This window comes from Notolepis coatsorum (genome assembly GCF_963971535.1).
Source record: "Notolepis coatsorum genome assembly, chromosome: 15".
Lineage (NCBI taxonomy): Eukaryota > Metazoa > Chordata > Actinopteri > Aulopiformes > Paralepididae > Notolepis > Notolepis coatsorum.
Window position 1 is genome coordinate 69,055,058 of NC_140179.1, and position 17,439 is coordinate 69,072,496.

The following is a 17,439-nucleotide window of genomic DNA, read 5'->3' on the forward strand; positions in this document are numbered from 1 at the left end:
CAGCCAGTCACTTCTTTTCACCTGCCAGTGCGGACTCTCATTGGCGAGGTGTAACGTGTGGGAGGCTCACACTGCCCCCGCCATTTTCCTGTCTCTGCTGTGCAGGCGCCCTGACCGACCTGTAGGAGTCGCTGTTTACAACGACCAGATTACCACCCATCGACTCCCCACCCGCTAACTCTGCCAATTGAGTTAGTATGACGGCAGGCCCAAGCCGGAGGCAACGCTGACAGCCGGATTCGAGACCGGTGTCTCTTGCGTTGGTGACGAGCGCAATGTCCGCTGCGCCACCCAGCTGCCCCGAAATGTCTATTATGTAACGCAAAGAGGAAGAGCCAGATTCTCTCTCCAGTTCAGATGATCTCCATGTGCATTCATTCATTCATTCATTCATTCATTCATTCATTCATTCATTCATTCATACACACTAGGAATGTTTCCCAGGTGGATTGGTGCCTCATCATTGCACTCATTCCAACATCGCTAGTCATCAAAACGAATATGTATCCGTGCAGGAGTCTTGTACATCACTGTACTGTGTGTTTAGTGGTAAATTGTGCATTTATATAGCGATTTTTACTATTTCTGTTACCTCACATTCACCCATTCACTCACACATGCACACACTGACGGCGGAGGCAACCATGCAAGGAACCAACCTGCTCATCGGGAGCAGTTAGGGGTTAAGTGTCTTGCTTAACTCATTCAGCGCCAGCTATTATCATCATCCTGTAGTCAATTGGCCACGCTAAAAGATAGGCATTTTCACTGTGAAAATTGCAGAGCCATATCTATACTATATATTATAGCTATGGATTTTTTCATGTATACGTTCGCTACGTTCCAGTATTGATGTCCATCGGGTCCCTGACATGAAATGGCACAAAATATGGATCAAGTGTGTTCCACGCGTTCCAAGTTGCTCGAATGAAGTGTTTCACTTGGCTTGGTCTAAATTCCCGGCCCGGACCACAATGTAACACACAGTGTGAAATAAGGTTTCAAAGGGTAGGCGATACTGCCACCTAGCAGGATTCGCCGGTATTGCACTCTCGGGGTCTCAGAATGAGTTCCAATGATAACACAGAGGTCCCTGAGAGTGTATAGAATATTAAAATTGAAAAAAAAGTCTAAAAACAAGTTAACTCGTTATTGGCGCTCAATGGTTGGCGGCCAATAACGAGGAAACTCGTGATTGGCCCAGAAAGTGTTAAGGACTTCAACATGCGGAATGGGAATCGAACCAGGAACCGGTTACCAGACGACTACTCTACCTCTTGAGCCACTGTCGTGTGTATATGAATATGTGTATATGAATGTGTTGTATAATTTATACTGTCTTGACGCTGACCCTACAAAGCTGTCCTGAATGCTGTCACGGTAAATCAATGTCAAATTATCCCAATGCTCCAAAATTGTGCCTACATCATCATAAGAAACAGCTTATAGAAATAATAATCCAATCATTTTGAGATTCAGCTCTTCTCAGAAAACCTGTCTACCCTACCTACAGCTCTCATTGACCCCCAGCTCTCATTGAAACTTACTTTTTTATAAATCACATTTTTTTAAATGTGCAAACTTTATAAAAAAGAAAATTAATAGAAAAGTAAACATAAAACACTCACGCTCCCCAGCTCAACCTCCCTCCCCACCCAAGATCCCCCAGCCACCCCCTTCCAACCCCAGGACACCCACCTCCCCCACATCCCTGTGTGTGTGTGTGTGTGTGTGTGTGTGTGTGTGTGTGTGTGTGTGTGTGTGTGTGTGTGTGTGTGTGTGTGTGTGTGTGTGTGTGTGTGTGTGTGTGTGTGTGTGTGTGTGTGTGTGTGTGTGTGTGTGTGTGTGTGTGTGTGTGTGTGTGTGTGTGTGTGTGTGTGTGTGTGTGTGTGTGTGTGTGTGTGGCTGCAATGGCTAAAAGAAAAGCCAAACAAATTGCCAAATATTGCTCTGTCTCAGCTATTATTGGCAGCTTAGCCGTGTGGAGAAGGAGGTGCTATGTGTACCCTTAAGTGTTCAGTGCTGCTTGGCCCCGATACATTTGATTCCCTGTTTATGTAATATAATTTGTGGAACCAAATAAAGTATTCAAATGTGTGTGTGTGTGCTCCAGACCCCTGCTGTTCCAGACCAGTGAGTTGATAGCCAGCAGCCCGGCGGTGGGAGAGCTGATCCCCTACAGCACTCTGCTCCACTTCCTGTTCACCAGAGCACCGCCCGAGCTCAAGTCACCTCACCAGGTACGCTACGACAAGCGCCTCTAAAGTACAACAGTCACACTACGTTAACATGTATTTTTTTATTTTTAGCCCTTTCACTACCACACGACAGAAGGTTAACCCTTTTACTATCACACTACAGACGGTTAACCGGTAGTGAAATAGTTAACCCGGTGTCGTGTGATAGTAAAAGGGTTAACCTCCTATAGTGTGGTAGTGAATGGAGTCTGTGCCTGCTCTAGTCTCCCTGTTTCAAGCTTTTCCATAATGCCCTTGGCTTGTTAAGATGATTGCTTGGCTAATCTGTTGTTACCTAATAGTTCTAAACCTGTTGCATGGATTCTCTCCCACAGAGAGCAGAATGGTCCATCGCCCGCTACTCCCAGTGGCAGGATGACCATCCGTCAGAGAGAGACAAACTCACCCTCATCAGGTATCCTAGCAACCTTAAACACCCTTTAAACTCACCATCATCAGGTATCCTAGCAACCTTAAAAAACCCTTTAAATAAGAGTGGAGCTGCTAAATTGTGGTGAGTGATCGGCCTCTAGTGGTGAAACAGTGTAAATGCAATTACATTTCTCCCTCCTCGATGCCCGTCTCTCTCTCTCTCACAGGGGAGCTCTGGAGGCCTATGTCCAGTCGGTGAGGGTCAGGCAGGGGAAGGAGTTTGCTCCTATCTACCCGGTCATGGTCCAGCTGCTCCAGAGAGCCACCAGTGGGTCGCAGGAGACCAGAACATGAAGACACTGATTTACTGCGTAACATCCACCTGACTGGGTCTGAAAGAACTAAAGTCTGGTTTGGAATGGAGGAGAGCAACGTTCTGGGGAGAGGTTCTGTTCTGTCATCTCAGTGGCTGATTGGCTTCGATGTAAACACATTTAAAAGGTGGGAGGGTTTATGTGACCACGCCCCCTGTGAAGGATCCATTCCTTATCATGTTAATGGGGTCCCAGCTAGACCAATGTTCCCACAGATAAAACAAACACATCTTAAAAACAGAGGCTTGTAGCAGTGCTTGACTGTTAACCCGGGAAGTGACTATTGTGATTGGAGGATCAGGAAAAGAGGGCGGGATGTAGATAGATCAATTCCTAAGCTACTATTTATCAGAACAGACCATCCATATTAAAGACACAATGACATTTTCAAAAAGAAATATATATATTGTTTTACGTTTTCATTTTTGTTAGTTTTTTTTTTCTTCTGTCTAGCACCCTTTCCTCTTTATTTGGGGTAAAGTCAGTTGGTACTTCAGCCAAAAATGCTCATTTATATATCAGTTGCTCTGTGATACCTTGAATGTATGAAGATTTGTTTTCCTCTCCATGGTGAACGTAGAATCCAAAGAAATTGTAGAAATACTTGATAAATTGAAGTTAATGGAGATTTGGTTTAACAAATGGTAAATGACTGCATTTATATAGCGTTTTTTCCCCAAAGCGCTTTAGAATGTTCCTCACATTCACCCATCCACTCACTTGGACACACTGCCGGAAGGACACATGCATTTTCGCTAAAACCTTGCTAACAAAAACATTTCCGGTTAAGTACTGCCTTCAAATGGAACTTGCGTTTTCCGTGTTCACGAGAAAATCCCATGTGAATCCCATACTGGTATTCACAACGTAGTAAGTGGAGAATCATTCGCCAAAGTGGCTTCGAGACACATTGCCCAGTTGTCTAGCAACTTCTACCCACTTGAACTTGAGACCACAAACTCCATTTCAAGGCAGCATTTAACTGTTAAATGTTTTAGTTAGCAAGGTTTTAGCAAAGATGCATGGGTTTTGTTAAGTACTGAGCATAAATAAGACTTGGATTATACTGCACAAGTTGTGAGTGTTTGTAAACAGATGTTTTAATATAGTGTTGCTGTTGTTAAACCAAATAACTTCAATCCATCAAGTATTTCTACTTTTGTTTCTACATCCATCATGGAGACATGTGAGAAGGAAAACAAATCTTAATTTCAAATGATATACAATTTATGATTTATTTGGTGAAGTGCTCCTTTAACTTAAAAAGGGCATGTTATTTGAGTGAGGAATTCAAAAATGCTGAGCACTAGTAGTCATACGCTAGTTCATTAGCTTACAAAGCCGACAGTAGGGCCAAGGAAACTATAAAAGAAGGAAGGGGCATCACGTCACTGTATAGCATGTGAATGCACATTGGTGCCAAATGTGAAAACGTTCAGTTCTGCTGACAGAGTTGAATGGAATCAACCATCTCCTCGTTTATGACCCGTCATTTAAATGGGTTATTACCTCGGATGTCAGAATCATCTGCAATTTGTTCCATTGTTAACTAGCTAACGTTTGACATATTGGTTGATGTATATTTCCTCAAATAGCTTGTATATTTTGCTTCTCCATGCATCTCCTATAGGTAGGCTTCAATAGAACTGACACCAAGCAGAGCATAGCATGCTGGTGTTCTGACGTAATGACTCTTCCTTCTTTTAGTTTCCTTGAGTAGGGCTGTTCCATTCCAGAAATTGTGGAGTCGATTGTTCCAAAAGAAACGTCCCCCCCCCCCAATTTGCTTCCAAAGACTAAATAGTTTGTATTTAGTCTTTTTGCCAGTATTTTGTCACAAACTTAGCTTTTAGTATTTCCTGTTTATCTAAACTGAAATACTTCCAAACAAACACATGGAGGTGTGCATTTTTATTCTATTTCACCCTCTTGTGTTGTGTGCAAGATGCTGTCAGATTTGTTTGTGTAACGATATTATGCACATGCTGGAAATCAACGTGAGATTAGCTGGAGTCTATTCTACCGCGTAATCGATTCCTCAGCTTTGTTGGTAGTCAACTCTCGTTTCCTAAACGTCTACAGTCAAAGAATCAATTGTTTTTGGAGTAGATTCCCAGCCCTTGCAAACATGCAGCTTTTAGCACAGCCGAAGGACAAACGGTAGAACACGTTCTATCCATAATGTAAACAAAGTGTCCCATGAAGAGAGATGACAGGCTACATGTCAACATATCCTGTTAAAAGTTTGTGACTGAAACGCATTGTTTGACAAATGGGAGGAGTTATTTTAACACCATATAAACCTGTAATACACTGTAGGTGAGGGGGAGGGTATGTTTTGTAATAACACTATCATATATTAAATCAGATTTCAGGTGAGATCACGTAGGGATAACGTATGTGTACTAAAATGTATATAAACCTTTTCCCATTTTCACTGGAGCTGTGAGGACCGTGAAGATGATTTACTTCGGTAAAATATTGCATTGAGATTCAATGCATACTACCAACTACCAATGTTATGGTAAAATATTTTTGATTTTTTTTCCCTTCCCCTCCAATAAAGAATCTTAAGAATTTCCATCCTTGGTGTGGCTCGATTCACATGATGTATTCATCGAGGTGCTCTGGGACAAACGGTGTCAGACTGGCTGTACTGGTTGAACGGGTGTGGCTCGATTCACATGATGTATTCATCAAGGTGCTCTGGGACAAACGGTGTCAGACTGGCTGTACTGGTTGAACGGGTGTGGCTCGATTCACATGATGTATTCATCAAGGTGCTCTGGGACAAACGGTGTCAGACTGGTTGTACTGGGTTGAACGGGTGTGAATGTGTTGCTGAACAAGAGCATCCGCACTCTGAACCTGGGTAACTTTTTTTTTTTAATTTTGTAAAAAAAATAAAAAAAAATCTGCTTACCAAAACTAGCCACGTTTCCAACAAGATTGTTGTTAAGACGGCAATTTTGTCTTTTGTTGGAACAGCTGTCTGACAATATCAGTGGGGGGGAGGGGGGGAAACTACTTCAAAGTCGAGGTATTCCTTTGTACCTTTGATTAATCACAGACTCCAGACAAATAAATGCGGAAAATATTTCCAGAGCTTTAATTTGTACATCGCTGACAGCTGGGCATGGATCACACACACACAAACAATAACTCATTAAATTAACAGTATAAAGGAGGTGTCATTTAGATGGGCCATTTCCATTGGTTGGGAGGGGGCTCCTCGATTAGTGGTTCCCATGGTTTCCACTCCGCCATCTTCCTGGACAGGGACAACTCACACTCCGCCTGGGAGGAGGGAGGAGAGTCCAGGATCAACATACAGCATTAATGACAACTGTCATATCTGTGCATATCGGATTGGGTTATACTGTATAGAGTAGATTATAACAATATACAAGTGTCACTCTACAAATAGACTACAGTCAAAGATTATAGACCTTTTCATAAACATTCTATTTTGGCCCAAGTTTATTTCCTGTTTGCCAATAGCCGACAGGAAATACACTGGGGCCCAAGCAGTTTCCCTGGCAACATAAGTCTTGTGAAAAGGTCTATATTACAATGATGAATGAGGGAAGAAGCTCATCATCCCACGTATTACAGACAATTTAGTAATTCTACTGTAATTACACACATACCTGGAAAATTACTTCTTCTAGCTGACCAGCGTTGATTTTCTGCTCCAGTTTCTCCACATCAGGCTCCTGTGAAGTCAAACACAAATCAGTCATTACATGAAGCTTGTGCTGAGTGGGGGCACACTACACGACTTCTAGCCTGACTGGCCGCTTAGGCTGAGTGGGGGGCACACTACATCCTGACTATAAGGCTAAGCCTGATTTGACCATCTCAACTGAGTCTGTACAAATTTGGGTATGTCAGGTCAACAGCGCATAACGTTCTAATGCGTCATCCATTAAATTCATTTAAACATTTAACTTAAAAGGACCACTCCACCCTAAAAATAAAGCGGATTTATTATAGCTCATCTCACACGTATCCCCAAACTATAACCCGTCTTGTACAAATTATATGGTGTATTATGTAATAGGGCCGTCTTAAATACTTCAAAGCTTCGTTCGATGGGCACGGGATTCGAACGGGGGGGGAAAAGAATTCCTGCAAAATCTTGCGCTTTTATAAAGCTTCAAATGACGGCTTACACTGAAACAATTTCATAAAAGTGTTTCGTTTGTCTAAGATTGAAACTTTACAGCACTGACAAGTAAAGGTATTTTGTTTTACCGGTGTTTGATAGACACCCAGTCAGCAGCAGTGTCCCGACCCCATATACAAACGTCTTAATAAAACGTGCTTAATTACGTGCCCAGGCAGCGCAGCTCCCGACTCATTTAATTAATCCAATCCACTTTATTTATAGATCACATTTAAAAACAACATTTACCAAAGTGCTGTACAAGTCCCACAACATAAGATGCAATAAAAAATTATTTTCTTTTCAATTATTGTCGAAGCTTCGAATTAAAATCGAATCTTGGGCCCAAAAGCTTCGACGGTCAAAAAAAGCTTCCAAGGTCAGCCCATGTAATCACCAACCAGAATGGATGTCTTAATCTGTATACCGTACTTTTCGCACTATAAGCCGCACCTGACTATAAGCCGCAGCAGCTAAATTGAATGATGTGTACATATATAAGCCGCACTGGACTATAAGCCGCAGGTGTTTTAATGTTTAATTACCATATGCAATTAGCATTGGGACACAATACTGTCGGACAAATAACAAGAATTAACTCATTTACAAGTTGTATTAAGTTTAGCAAATAAGGGAACAGATAAATAACATTTCAATGCAGTCAAAAAAGCTATATTTAGATTTTTACATTTTCGGGTTTGGTCACGTCGAGTCACATATAAGCCGCACCGTTATATAAGCCGCAGGGTCGAAAAATGGGGGAAAAAGCCGCGGCTTATAGTCCGAAAAGTACGGTAATTTCAATACCTTTTTTTGTTTGTCAGTAGAACACTGTCGTGCAGTTACACAATGTTTCTATGAACCCTGAAGTAGTTTCTATTAAGCTAAGGAATACAGCGACACTTGATGTACAATGAAAGATATTATTAACCCATTCAGTGCCAACCACGAGATTAGTCGGGTTAACTCGCCATGCGTTGAGTGCCAAGACCAGAGAAAACTCTGGTTTTAATCGTTATTTCTTTTATTAACAATATCCATTTATTTTTCATCCATCCAGCCTGCGTGTTGCTTTTTAACAGCGGAGGAGTGCAAGAATGTGACAATGTGAGCATGTGACCGCGGCAGCGCGAGAGAGCGGCAGTGCGGAAATAGGCTGTCTATTGCCATTCTCTAAGACAAACGCTAACCTTAACCAGCTCCTTAACAGCGCCTAAACTTAACCTTTCTAACCTTAACCAACTCCGAAACAATGCCTAACCTTAACCTTAACCTTAACCATGCCTAACCTTAACCTTAACCATAGAAAGAATATTGCCATTATCTAAGACAAACTCTAACCTTAACCAGCTCCTTAACAGCGCCTAAACTTAACCTTTCTAACATTAACCAACTCCGAAACAATGCCTAACCTTAACCATACCTAACCTTAACCGGCGAAAGAATACACGTTAAAAAAATAAAAATAAGAAATTGATGGGATTCGAACTTGACCGCAACCGCCGCGCTGCCAGGTGAGCTAAGCTTCGAATGAGAATCATGGCGGTTTACGGCTAAATAATGCCGCAAGCTCTGCCGCTCCGCGGTTGCAGCGCCTGCCGCGGGGCGTGTCGCAGCCAATCAGGGAAAACGCGGAAGCATTCGGCGCACTCCTTCGCTGTTAATAAGCAATAGGCATCCAGCCTGACGTTATCATTGGGAATGGGTCTGAGCTCGAAAAGGGCAAATACCGCCACCTATCGTCTCCCGGATGGTATTGCACATCATTGGATTGGATTGGGTGGGTCTGTGCATCAACAAAAATAAGTCTGGTCCAGGTTTTACTTCTCGGACATGCAGCTGGATACTATTGCATCGAGTCCCCCCACTGGGAGCAGCATCGATTATGTGTTTTGGTGCTATAACGTTGGATCAATAAACGTGATCAATATTTGGAATGGCGATCAGGAATTGGATTCATCTTTTTGCAGAACATCTGATGTGAGGTAAGGACTCTATTTTACCAGTCTTGGGGTAATCAGATGTTTTTTTCTCCGCCATCGCAGCGTGTGTGTGTGCGTAACGTTAGCCGTATCCACGGCATGGATAATCGATTTTTCAGCCCGCTTCTCTAGCGTGCATAAGTACACATATACTATCAATAATCTAGCGTTTATTTGAAAACTATTCATAAATCAGCCGAAAAATGACAACGTGTTTTGTGTATTCGGGCTATTATCGCGGAATTTCTCTGGAATTCTCCAAAACTATACTCGTATTCAAAACGGTATAAAGCGTAAATGTACCAATGAAAAAACAATCCGTTTCGTACACGTTGACTGCAAGCAAGTCATTGATAAGCAAGGGGTGTTTTAGACCCATAGCCATAATTTAAGATAGTTTAGGCGTTCGCAAATTTCCCCGACCTCCCATTGACTTCCTTACTGGCACGCTAGCCCTAATATGGTCAAAGTAGGGCTGGGCGATATGGCCAAAAATGATATCGCGATAACGATATCGATAACAATATCATATCACTCGATATATTGTTATAAGTATACAATTGTATTTTTTTTTTTTTAAACAACAGATGTATGTTTATTTTGCAGCAATTCTTTGTCGTTGCCGCCATCTTTAGTGTTACATCCCCTCACACTCCAGTTCTCAGGCTGCAGCTGGTTTGAAAGCGAAAGTAAGCCGGCTTCTCTGCTGGCTGTGGCTCCAGGGGAGTTGAACAGTTCTGGCTCTGCTAGTTTCTTTTCTATCTTTTGGCGCTTTTTTGGTGGACAAACTGTGACTCGTGACTGGAGTCTAGCTCTGCTAGCACACATAGCCTACTGTGTACAGACGGTTTCAAACTGTATTTTAAATTAGAAAGCAAACAAAATAAATGGACAAGAGAAAAATAAATCTCAATTTGGTCAGTATTGTCATTTGGACAAGCAAAGCCATTACTTTAAGTTGCAGGCAAGAAAGACAAGTCTGTCCACACTGTTTTGAAACTGCCCTGTTGCAGGTCACAAAAAAACAAAAAAAATCTATATATTATTATATTTTTTTAAATATATCGCGATAATTATCGTTATCGCCCAGCCCTAGGTCAAAGGGGCGTGGCTCTGAATGAGTTAAACTACTGAAAGTTGTATCTTTTACATTTTATTTGAGTCAGTATGATCCATGCTAGTAGTATGCATAAAAATAAAATGTTCATGAATGAAGACATCCATTACATAATGCACCATATTACCGGTATTACATGTCAATCATAAAACCGTAATTTTCTGACTATAAGCCGCGCCTTTTTCCCCATTTTTCGACCCTGTGGCTTATATAACGGTGCGGCTAATCTATAGATTTTTACAGCTAACGGCCACTTTATTTTATTATTATTATTTTATTTTTTACACTAGCCGGCCGCAGCGTATACCGAGCTATGGCCGTTCCGCGCCATTGTTAATAAATGGGAGCTTACTCAAACAGCCATCTCTTTCCCAACAATCCCCCTGTGCACAAATCCTTACATATGGTAATTAAACATTAAAACACCTGCGGCTTATAGTCCAGATCATTCAATTTAGCTGCTGCGGCTTATACTCAGGTGCGCCTTATAGTCCGAAAATTACGGTAAGTAACACATTTTGTAATAACCGTAATATGTGATAATGCATTATACAATGCGGGGACATGTATTATATATCGCGTTGAAGCAATGTATTACAAAATGTGGGTGTTATTACATAACGAAGTGACAATGTATTACATTTAATTGAGTGTGAGAATATGAGCAAAATGAATCGGCTTTATTTTTGTGGGTGCGGCGATGCTTTAAACCACATCATTCCCTGACAAACACTGGTTGTCACCATCAACTCTCTTATAATCCAAAGGAATGTCTCCAACCATCACTGTCATTACTATAACTATCTACTGTCTAAGTGCAATCAATAGGGAGGTGTAGTCTGACATCGCTTTGGACCGCCCACGAGGTCCAAAATGGAATGGAAAATGGATTATCGGCTTGTAACAATTTTGCCGCGTGGAAATTGAAAAGCTTTCCATTTTTGCACAAAATTAGTTCCCTTCTATCACTAACATTATTGTTTAAGCATTTTTGGTTGAAATAAAATGTGGCGATTTTTTTTATGATTAATTGCGAATATTTTCATGTTGAGCTATAGATTGTGGATGAATACGCACAGAAAGGTACACCATGCAAATGTTACTGCTTTATTTGTTTTAAACAAGACAATTTAGAAATGGGCAATGGGGAAATACATTGCGTTGGACAGAGGGTGGAACACGAAAAACGGCAATGACGTAACCACTACACCTCCCTATGTCTGGTCAGCCAGTTCTGGTACTTACGGTTTTGACCAGGGTGAAGCGGTCATTGATGAGCTGCTCCGTGTACTTCCTGTAGGCTGCGTCCTGGGGCATGACCTGCAGGGAGACCAGGATCTTACTGTACAGCTGCCTCAAACGCTGAGGAGGAGACGACAAAGTAAAATGGTGTGAAATGGTAGAAAAGGAGTTTAAAATATATACACAGTGCATCAGTCATTATACTCAAAGAAAAACATCAGCATTATATATCACCATCATCATCACCACAATCACCATCATCATCACTATTATCACCACAATCACCATCATCACCACCATCACAATCACCATCATCATCACAATCACCATCATCATCACTATCATCACCACAATCACCATCATCGTCACTATCATCACCACAATCACCATCATCATCATCACCACAATCACCATCATCATCACCTCAATCACCATCATGATCATCATCATCACTATCATCACCAATACCACCACCACTAACACCATCACCACCATTATCATCACCACCATCTCCATCACTACCATCATCATCATCATCATCACCGCCACTACCATCATCATCACTATCACCAATATCACCACCACTAACACCATCACCACCATTATCATCATCATCACCATCATCACCATCATCCCCATCATCAACACCACCACCACAGCCAAACAGGCCTTTGCAAGCTTTCAACAATGTTCCAGGGATACAATGTTGAATGTTCCTCTTATTAATTCACAACTTAAGATATACACTCTTTTGACTTATCTGATGTGACATTTTCTAACCCCAAACTACATGGTATAGCTTTAACTTCCATTCAGATATTTACCTATCACTACTTTTAAAGGGGACATATTATGGAAAATGGGTTTGGTCTAGTCTTTGTATGGATGTGACAGTCTGCAATGTTCTTTAGGGTTAGTCTTTGTATGGCTTTGACAGTATGCAATGTTCTTTAGGCACTGGGGGGAATGATGTAGCTTCATGTTTGAGGTCTTCAGATCAACAAGCATAAACAAGCTGTTTAGAACTATTGCTCTTTTGAAAATGTCACAATAATGTCGATTAGTTGTGCTTTGTGGAGCCAGGAACGCTGCTCGTCTAATCTACTGCCCAGTTTATAAAATTGTTTTACTCCTGGGTGTGGGGGTAGAGGATGACGTTTTTTTGGGATTCAAGAGGTTTATTTGTCACAATGCAGGTGGTCATGCCCGCTTTGATTGTGCAATAATACTAACTAATAAAATAGACATAATAAACAGGTAATAAAATAGACATGCAAAATCCTGAGATAATGCAATACAATGTTAGCTATGAATTAAGGCACTGGGTCCTATGTACACTACTATACAATAGCTGATAAGAGTTGTGCCCTTCCTGATGACTTGTCGTACAGAACTTGTAAGTCGCTTTGGATAAAAGTGTCCGCTAAATGACTAAATGTAAATGTATTAGAGGTTCTCAGGTAGTTGTTCACCGTGTAGCTCTTACCTCGTGGGGATGGTGGGCTACTGCCAGGCCCACCAGACCTGTGGTCTAAAAGCACAGAGGGAAATGATGATTAGGCTTCACATTTCATCAGCTGGGACACATTCAGTGCAATGGTCTGTCTGCCTTGATGTAAAAACAATTGCTCAGGACTTTTATTATGTCACGTCACCCTATTGAATTAGTTAGCCTCGTTATTCTTCCCAATGTGGGTCTGTGGCAAAAATGGGAAGTGTTTCTTAATTATTATTATTTTTTTAAACAGGGTACCAGCTAGGGTTGGGTACCGAGCTCTGTACAGTAAATGACCAAGTATGGCTTTGTCAGTATTCTAATGTACAGTGTCGAATCCAGCTCTCTGCGTTGCTATCAGCTTGGCTGGTTGTTCATACTAACACAATTGGCAGTGTTAGGGGTGGGAAAGCTGAAGGGTGGGTCCTGGGCGTTGTGGACAGTGACCCCTACAGTTCGGTCGGGGCGCCTGCACAGCGAGGGTAGGATCTGGAGGGAGGTAGTGTGACCTTCCACACGTTACACTCTCCCGGTGAGAATCTGCGCTGCCAGGAAAGCATGCGACAGTGTCCGGCCTCTCGGACCAACAGTAGGGGGGAGTGCGCAACAACCAGGAAGGGGGTTGGGAATTGGCATAACGACTAACAGTGGGATGGGAGAAAAATCGGAAAAAGGAGGGGGGAAAAAGATAATAAAAAATAATAATCAATCAATCAATACTTTTAAGGGTATTGCAAGGGTAACCAAATTATATCTGTACTGCAGTGCAGAGTACCGATTTACGCTAGATCAATCGGTACCAAATGTCAGTACCTACCTTTACATGTTTAGTATAGAGTGTATTAAGTGTGATATACTAGACAAGAGGGAGCCTTTTCCACAAATATAGCCTATAATATTACTAATACTGTGGGTCTTTGGAAGACCAGAGCTACGTAATCTGGCACATTTGCAGGTGACCCGTTATGCCAAATGTAAGTGACAGGGGAAGTAACTTGGATTAAATAATCCCAAAGTAGAGTGTTAGGGTCCAAATTTAAAACATGACTCTGTAAAACTATGTTCTAGAATAGCAGCCAGGCTGCACAACTAACTAAACACACAGACGCTAGCATCGTTAGCGTCATATCTTAAAACAGCCAGCATTTCAGCACCGCTGTTTGAGACCTAATCGTATATATGTAAGCTAGATATCTATAAATACAATAAATTACATTGATATGCGTAACGTCGTTTTAAATGTATACAACTAATACAATAACATGACCTCCAGCCGTACCTTCTTCAGAAGCGCAGCCATCTTGTTTTCACGCGCAGGCGCACAGTGGTTCCGGCCACTAAGTATGACGCCGACATCTCATTTAAAGTGGTATGCACCCAGAGTTCAGCCAATTAAACTTCACTTGTAAAACTTTATAATTCATAAAATAAAATAAGTGACAGCTATGGAGGTATATACAATAGTATAAATAACGCAACCAGAGTTCAGCCAACTTGGCTAGAAATATAAAGAGCACAAATAACTGTCCAGTTGACAAGATTTAAGGTCAGTACCCCTACCCATCTATGTCTACATTTGAACCACCTACCTCTGAAGAAATACAAGATATTATAATTTTTTTTAACTCAGCAGCAGTTTATGATAATATTAAAAGTAGTCTGCTTAAAGAGGTATTACCTTCAAGCATTGAGCCATTGAACCACATTGTTTCACTCTCTCTAGAAACAGGTGTCGTTTCAGGAGACTTGAAAGTGGCTAAAGTTATACCTGTTAAAATCTGGTGACTCATCCTTATTTTCCAATTACAGACCGATTTCTATATTACCGCTCATGTCTAAAATATTGGAAAAGCTGGTTTATACCAGCATTTTTAAACATCTTAATGACAATAATATATTATTATGAACATCAATACGGTTTCAGACAAAAACATTCTACTTGCATGGCTCTCTTACAGTTTATTGATAGAATCACCAATGCACTAGACTAGACAATAAGCAATATTCAATTGGTATATTTCTGGATTTATCCAAAGCTTTTGATAGTGGACCATTCAAATACGTATATCAAAGCTTCAGAGGTAAGGTTTGGCTGGTGACATGATTAAATGGCTCAGTGACTATCTTTATAATAGGGAACAGTTTGTTTCCATTAAAACCTCTTAACCTGCAAAGAGTCTGCCTGGCCATTTTAGTTTTAGTTTTTGAGGACTGCATAGCTTTTTTGCAAACCAAAACAACATACTTTATACTTATAGCACATGCATGAGCCTGGTCTCTTTTAGTGCTAATGAAATAGAGTAACATAGGTCTGAACTTGAGTTGTAGAAAAACGTATTACTCAAGTTTTTCTGTAGTAGTTAGTAGTCCAGAGGTAGTATTTCCCCAGAATGTGGTATGGCTTAAAAACTATGTAGTACATGTCCAAATTTCATAAAGATCCATTCAGAAATGAGTGATTAGGAGTGATTTTGGTAAACTGTGTACAATGAAAAACTCAGTTTTCTCATAGACTTCAATTCATTCTGCTGTTTTTCTCTTCCTGTTTTCCTCATTAAGTTTTTCACCTAGATCCCTGATTCATACATCCCCACGTGGGGGATCATTGGAAAGCCACACTCATTGGCTACAACCCTGCACAATCCTTTTCGAGATTGCCAAATGATTGACGGAACTAGAGCCCCAAGAGTCGGGAGTGGTATTTTGCGCAATACCGTGTACTTTGCACAAGCCGCAAATACCGGCATGTAACCCGAGAACCGCTGAGCGGATTTTGTCACTATCGACAGGCAACAAATAAGCCTTCAATTCGATATATATATATTGTATTACAAAATATACACACAAGCCACTAGTGGTCGCCAAAGTGCCAGTGGGCAAATTGTCCTAAAAAGGGGCCACATGTGGGCCCTTGCAGGTTAAGAAATAGCGATGACTCTGACAGGGCAAAGCTAGTCTGTGGGGTTCCCTGGTATTTTTTAAATATGTATATTTTTGTATGTTTGATTTACAGCGTAGTGTAGTGGTTAACACTGTCGCCTCACAGCAAGAAGGTCCAGGGTTCGATTCCCGTGTGGGGACCAGGTTTCCGCGTTGCCAGATACCCAGGTGGGGTATCTCCCAGGCCTTTCTGTGGAGTTTGCAGGGTTTCCCCCCCGATAAGAGAAACCCAATGGAAAAACATGCATTGCACAACAGATCGCCAATGCTGTCGCGTCCCTGATGAAGACGGACAGGAGCACTTGGATTGGTCCCCGGGGCGTGGTCCCTCGCCAATGCCCACATCTGCCCTTGGGGGGAAGGACAACAACAACGGGATGGGTCAAGCGCAGACGCAATCGCATCAGCGACCCAACAATTGCATGCGTGTGTGCCGCCCATCACATGTGTCACTGCATGCCAAATAAGACTTCTCCAAAGGGGGAAGTTCTCTAAGCCTCCATATAGGCTTCTAAACTTCTCCTACACAATATGGTTAATGTATTTTTTTCCCTTTTGTTTAACTGTGTTAATAAATCAAATACAAACTACAATACAACTTCATTTGTACAACTCTTTATAATTAAAGGTGCTATAGATAACATCCAGCCACTAGATGTCGCAATAGAGCACCAACATGTCATTTATCCAATCAGGTGCATTCCATGTGGGGAAATGGGAAGTAAGGAGGGGATACATGCCTGCAACATTAATTTTGTACCCACTAAACATTTTACATAAATCAATAATTGTTTGGGGGGGGGGGGGGGGGGGGCAACTTTTATTCTGCACCTTTCTAAAAGCTGTCGTAGTTTTTTTTTAACATAAAACAATTATCTATAGCACCTTTCATAAAACAGAATAAACGGTAGCTAACTCAATAGGATACAAATATACATATCGCTGCTGTCGGGACAAAACCTCATAACTCCAAAAACCCAACTTTTCAGCAGATGAAAAAAACTAACAGATTTGAGGGTGGTTAGGAGGTTTAGACAGATGATCGGTTTAATGCTTTCCCATTGTTTAAACTTTGTAAAACCCACACACACATATGGAGGATGATCTACAGAGTTGATTTATATAATAAAAAAAAAATAAAAAAAATTGAGTTATGAGGTTTTGTCCCGACAGCAGCGATATCAAAGAAAAATAAGCCAAGTAAGCTCTGGCACCTCAATACCTCACTGACCTCCTCCACCCCTACACTCAGTCACGGTCCCTGCGATCCACAGACACTGGTCAGCTCGCCATTCCCCGAACGAGACTGTGGACCTTTGGGGACAGAGCTTTCAGTGTGGCAGCTCCCACCCTCTGGAACTCCCTCCCCTCAAAACTCCGCAATGCCCCAACTCTGGACTCATTAAATTTGTTTTTTTAAATCCTCAAAACCCACCTGCCTTTAACCCCTAATTTAACACTTTGTATGTTGTGTCTGTCCACTGTTTGTTACTTTTGTTGTTTTTTCCCCCT

General features: G+C 41.5%; 2 protein-coding genes across 2 annotated transcripts in view; one reads left to right on the forward strand and one right to left on the reverse strand.

Annotated features, from left to right (window-relative positions):
* The window catches only part of cog5 (component of oligomeric golgi complex 5), a 320,599-nt gene extending 315,033 nt beyond the window's left edge, over nt 1–5,566 (forward strand). Inside the window, 3 exon segments of the mRNA XM_084330304.1 lie at nt 2,115–2,240; nt 2,573–2,652; nt 2,837–5,566. Coding sequence (XP_084186430.1) covers nt 2,115–2,240; nt 2,573–2,652; nt 2,837–2,963 — 333 coding nt within the window. The 3' untranslated portion in view covers nt 2,964–5,566.
* Nucleotides 5,567–6,069: 503 nt separating this feature from the next.
* ndufa5 (NADH:ubiquinone oxidoreductase subunit A5) lies at nt 6,070–14,323 on the reverse strand. Its single transcript, XM_084330423.1, has 5 exons — nt 14,267–14,323; nt 12,979–13,023; nt 11,496–11,612; nt 6,634–6,699; nt 6,070–6,280 (listed from the first exon to the last, which is right to left on the reverse strand). The coding sequence occupies exons 1-5, from the start codon at nt 14,285–14,287 to the stop codon at nt 6,179–6,181; spliced, it is 351 nt and encodes a 116-aa protein (XP_084186549.1). The 5' UTR covers nt 14,288–14,323; the 3' UTR covers nt 6,070–6,178.
* Nucleotides 14,324–17,439: the final 3,116 nt, after the last annotated feature.

Excerpts from the sequence above, each read along its gene's own strand:
- ndufa5 (XM_084330423.1), bottom strand. The coding sequence starts at position 14,287 with ATGGCTGCGCTTCTGAAGAAG. Across the intron at positions 11,613-12,978 it reads TAGCCCACCATCCCCACGAG|CGTTTGAGGCAGCTGTACAG; the intron begins GTAAGAGCTACA and ends TCTCCTCCTCAG. Across the intron at positions 6,281-6,633 it reads TAGAAGAAGTAATTTTCCAG|GCGGAGTGTGAGTTGTCCCT; the intron begins GTATGTGTGTAA and ends CCCTCCTCCCAG.